This window comes from Sciurus carolinensis, chromosome 6, assembly GCF_902686445.1.
Source record: "Sciurus carolinensis chromosome 6, mSciCar1.2, whole genome shotgun sequence".
NCBI classification, from domain to species: domain Eukaryota; kingdom Metazoa; phylum Chordata; class Mammalia; order Rodentia; family Sciuridae; genus Sciurus; species Sciurus carolinensis.
This window is the reverse complement of record NC_062218.1, coordinates 61,110,536-61,115,980: the sequence shown is the minus strand read 5'-3', so window position 1 is coordinate 61,115,980 and position 5,445 is coordinate 61,110,536. Positions and strand designations below refer to the sequence as shown.

The 5,445-nt window shown below is 43.4% G+C and overlaps 1 protein-coding gene across 1 annotated transcript; it reads left to right on the top strand.

Annotated features, from left to right (window-relative positions):
* The first annotated feature begins 4,223 nt into the window (after positions 1-4,223).
* Tmem174 (transmembrane protein 174) lies at positions 4,224-5,137 on the top strand. The gene is made up of 2 exons (XM_047554960.1): positions 4,224-4,846; positions 5,032-5,137. Exons 1-2 carry the CDS (start codon positions 4,224-4,226, stop codon positions 5,135-5,137), a joined length of 729 nt encoding a protein of 242 aa, XP_047410916.1.
* Positions 5,138-5,445: the final 308 nt, after the last annotated feature.

Here is a 5,445-nt window from a genome sequence, read left to right as displayed (position 1 = left end):
TGTCAACTCAACTGGATTGAGGGATGCCTAGAAAATTGGTAAAGTGTACTTCTAGGTGTCTTTGAGGGTGTTTCTAGAGAAGATTGGCATGTGGGTCAGCAAACTGAGGTGGGAAGACCTGCCTTGAATGTGGACAGTATTGTTCAGTAGGTTGGGGGCCCAGGTGAAATAAAAGAGCAGAAGAAGAAGCTCCTGTGGGCCCACTCTGGACCCTCCTTGAGTGGCTGCCATATGTGGACAGCAGACTCTGGATTCTTCAGTCTTTGAATATGATCTTGCATCAGTGACTCTTCAGGAAACCTCTAAGCCTCCAGTTTTAGACTGAGTCTGCATCATTGGCCCTTCTTGTTCTGAGGTATCCAACATCTAAAACTGAGCAGCTACTGCTTTCCCTGAATCTCTAGCCTACAGATGACCATTGTAGGTTACCCAGAATCTGAGCATGTAAGCCAGTGTAAGTCCACTCTTATGATTATAATTATATGTATATTCTATTTGTTCTGTTCCTCTGGAGAACCCTGACTAATACAGAACCCCATCACTTATCTCTATAATATATTTAACCAGTTCATTGATGAACATTTAGGGTTCCTTCTGGTCACCCTGTATTTTGTTACCACAGTGATTCCTTGTCTATTCAGCTAGAATATTCTGGTGAAAGTGTCTATAGTATGTATGTATGTATGTCTCTATCTCTCTGTCTATTAGTTACTTTCCCAGAAGAGAATATTTGTATCTTTAATACAATTCTATGTGTATTATAAATTGTAGAAGAAATTGTCAAATTGCCCCTCTCTCCCCAAAGACATTGTACCAAGTTATATTCTCTTTAGCCAGATTTAGGGGCATACTTGCCAAAACAGCATGTTACCAAATTTTAAGAAATTGTTTATGCTGAATTCTTGTTCAAATTTTGTTTTTATTGTTGTGGAAAAGCAAATAAGCTACATTCTTGATACTAGTTAATATTTTGATGGATTTTGAGAAATTTCCAGCTATAATTGCATTAATTGCTTTAACTGTTCTTGTCAAATTATTAAAAATTAAACTATATTTGGGAAGCATGATGTGAGGTTAAAAAAAAAGAGTTGAAGAATAACAAAGCTTAATACAATTCAATTTTTATGATATACATAAGCTAAAGCCTGAAAGTAGATATCTGAAGTATTAATAAAAAACTAGGTTCATCCTACTGATAAATCTGTCAATTCAGAAAATAAAACACTGCCTATACTGGGCATGGTGGTGCACACCTGTAACTATAGTTACTCAGGAGGCTGAAGCAGAAGGATTGCAAGTTCAAGGTCAGCCTTGGCAAATTAGCAAGACACTGTCTCAAAATTAAAGATTTGAAAAAGGGCTGGAGATGTAGCTCAGTGGTAGAGCACTCCTGGGTTCAATCCCTAGTATCCTTCCCACCAAAAAAGAGGCAGCCAAACCCAAAAAGATATTCTTATCAAAAGGTACATTTTAATGTGCTAAAAAGTCAAATTGAACAATTAACAAGAGACTGAGATTAATTTTTAACATTTTGCTAAAAGCACAGACTGAAAAATCAAAAACCAAGTGAATAGTGTGTTTATACAGACATCAACGATGTAGCCACTTTATGGGTTTTTGATTTATTTTTGTAAAATGGATCTAAGTCGACTTGCAGAATGACTAGTTTGCTCAGTGGCCATCAACCTTAGTTGTTTCTTATGAGTATTTATTTTTAGCTGACTAGTTTTCATTTTTCATCAAAACTGCATCTTAAGGAATGTTATTTTGTCTCTAATCCATTTGGTTCCACATCTGCTGCACCTGGAGACCAAGAGGAGCCCATCTACAATGGGACAACTTTCCTGGACCACGTTTTCTGTGAAGTAGGCCCAATACTTGATCAGATAATAATGAATGCAGATATTTTCAATAATGTGAGGTCCTGAGCATAGCTTTTTAAATAAACATCAAGGACATTTATAGTTATATTAGAAATTATATATATATCAAATTATATGTATATAATTAAATTATATATATATTTAACTTGGGGGGGGGGGGGTAAAAGCCTGGAAAGAATGCCAGGCAGCTGACCAGAATCTTTTTGAATAAGGAGAGAAGTTGGCTTGCCTGGTTCTCCTATGCAGCTGGGGGTAAGGGGCCGTCCATCCCATGGCAAGCCTGCTCAAGCCTTGCTGCTTGAGGGCACATCTGGGAGACAGATGAGGGGACACCTGCCTGCTTTTCCATACGTTTGGCAGTGAAACTAAGGATAACAAACCTTGTCCCATAGCAAGGAGAGGCATTATGGTGGTGAAAACAGTCCCTGGTCACCTAGCAGTGTTGGGGATTAACATGGGATAGGGTTTCCCGAGATTCCCTGATGATAACAGTCATGTGGGGCACTTACTGACCTTCTTTCTTGAATATTGTGGTTCTGTTGGATATTTTGGTTTTGTCAGGAGTTCAGACTTTGCTTTTAAAAAAGTGACCCAGAGGTGGGTGCTGTGGCACATGCATGTAATCTCAGTTACTCAGGAAGCAGAGGCAGGAGGATTGCAAATTTGAGGCCATCCTGGGCAACTTAGCAAGTCCCTGTCTCAAAATAATATTTAAAAATAAAAATAAAAAGCACTGCGGATGAAGCTCAGACGTAGAATGCTCCCCACCCCAAAAAGATGATTTTTGTCATCAAAGGAAGTTCAGGAAGCCCTGCCTTGGGCAAGGTCCCAGCTCTCTCATTCTGTGAGAGGAAGCCAATGTAATACTTAACCACCGAAGAGAAACATCTGCTTGGACAGAATCAGTCCAGGAAAGGAAGAAGGCCACAGTTACAATTCCGTGGAGGATGAAGTTCATGGTCTGTTGGGAAGTTCTGTAGTCATGAATGACAGGTAATGCCATTGAAGAGCAAGCTGCCTTCTCTAAATCAGCTTGGGTTTGGGTGCAGAACAGAGCAGGCTCAAAACGGCAGCTGTTTGTCTCATCTTGGAGACCAGAAACTGGGTAGGCATCTGGAGGGAGGGCCCGACATGTGTCCCCACTAAGTCATGTCACCTCTGATGTTCATGCAGCCTCTAACAATGGTGCGGCACATAGAAGGCTTTTCTGTGGTGTCTCGCCTCTTCCTCAACTACAGTTACTCCCCAAACATGCAAAGCAAAAGGGACATGGGCCCAGTCGGGAAAGGACAGGATCTCAGAGCTTTGTAACTCTGTTAGTAAAGTTTAAGTATTGCTGTGATTTGAAAGAGGCCCCTCCCACCCAGATCATTGTTAGAAACTTAATCCCAAAATTCATATATTGATGGCATTTATAGGTGGAGCCTTTAGGAAGTAATTGGGGATAGATGAGATCATCAGGGTGGGGTTCCCATAATGGGACTAGTGGCTTTATCAGAAAAGAAAGAGAGAGGACTGGGAATATAGCTCAGGGCTAAGGTGCCTGCCTACCATGCACCAGGCCCTGGGTCCATCCCCAACATGGCAAAGAAATCAAAATAAAATAAGAGGAAGAGAGACCTGAGCTGAGGCACTCTTGAGCTCTCTCTATTTGATGCCTTCTGCCATGTTATGCAGTAAGAAGACTCTCATCAGATACAGGCACCTTGGTATTGGACTTGCCAGCTTCTGAAACTGTGAGAAATAACCTCCTATTCTGTATTCTATTATAACAACAGAAAATGAACTAGGACAAATATATCGTAACTAGAGATTTCTGAAGTGGCTTGGAATACACAAGAAATTGTGTCCACCTATTTGGAATGAGCTGATCCAGTAGCAAAGTTAGGTTAGGCTAACTTAGCAGGGCACTCGTGTGAGCATGTGGTAGATACATCAAGGTTCCCTGGAGGCAGCTTTGCCATTTCTACAAACCTGGCTTGGGGAAGACAAAAACAGGGCTCAGAGCAATGCCTCCTCATATGGTTATAAAAAGCACCTCAGGGCCTAAGAACAGCGTGAGAAATGTTTTTTGATTAAGTGAATGAATGAATATGAATCAGAGAGAGAGTTCATCATTGGCTTGCAAAACAGAGACCTCCATTTGCTGGCAGTTTATAACAAAATTTCAGGCTTCATTTCTCAGACCTTTATTCTTCTAAACAAAGTTCAGCCCTCCGTGTGTTATACTCTGTTAACCACAGAAGCCCAAAGTTCTTCTATAACTAATCTGAACCTGTGAGTCCCCGCCTTTCACAATCCCTTTCCCCTCTGAGAAGCGGGGCACTCCCGTGAGGAACCATGGAGCACAGCAGCAGCCGCTTGGAGGACTTCCCTCTCAATGTGTTTTCCGTCACTCCTTACACACCCAGTACTGCTGACATCCAAGTGTCCGACGACGACAAGGCAGGGGCCACCTTGCTCTTCTCAGGCATCTTTCTGGGACTAGTGGGGATCACGTTCACCGTCATGGGCTGGATCAAATACCAAGGCGTCTCCCATTTTGAATGGACCCAGCTCCTTGGGCCCATCCTGCTGTCAGTTGGGGTGACGTTCATCCTTATTGCTGTGTGCAAGTTCAAAATGCTCTCTTGCCAGTTGTGCAAAGAAAGTGAGGAAAGGGTCCTGGACTCGGAACAGACATCAGGAGGACAATCCTTTGTTTTCACGGGCATCAACCAGCCCATCACCTTCCATGGGGCCACTGTGGTGCAGTATATCCCTCCTCCTTACGGTTCTCAGGAGCAGATGGGGATGAACACCTCCTACCTGCAGCCTGTGGTGAACCCTTGTGGTCTCATACCCTCTGGAGTCCCAGCAGCCGCCATGCCGAGTCCCCCTCATTACTACACCATCTACCCTCAAGACAACGCTGCGTTCGTGCAGGGCGAGGACTCTCCTTTCATGGATGGTGGAAATGACAGGTATGGTGTGTGTACTGAGCATGGTCCTTTCCCACCTGTCACCATCATGATCGATGGCTGTGTTTGGTCTGTGAGGCAGTGGTGGGGACTATAAATCTGTGCAGTCTGCTGCTCAGGGTGGAACACTAGCTCTGTGAGTGGGGTCCTGGGAGGTAATGCTTCTGTGTTTTCTGCTCACATTTCAGACGTAGCCCTGATGCTGACCAGCTAGAAGAGACACAGCTGGAAGAAGGGGACTGTGCCTGCTTCTCGCCTCCACCCTATGAGGAAATATACACCCTCCCCCGCTAGAGACTCTTATGCTAAGGGAATGAATATTCGAATTATTGTGACCTGACAACTGGAGTGTTCTCTGCTGTGACCTTCAGAAATTAGGCAGTAGAGCAGCCCAGGCAGCCTGACAGGTACCATTCAAGGTGGGAAAGAAAAAGGAAGTGGGATGTTAAATGTTTCAGATGGGTAAAGATTATAACGGCCTGGGAAAGTTCCCCTTTAGTACAGTTTCAAATTCTGTCAGGTAAGAAACCCTCTGTAAAAGATTCTTGGGAGCAGGAATTTCACCTGCCCCCTCCCCCTTTCCCTATGCATTGGTGTCTCAG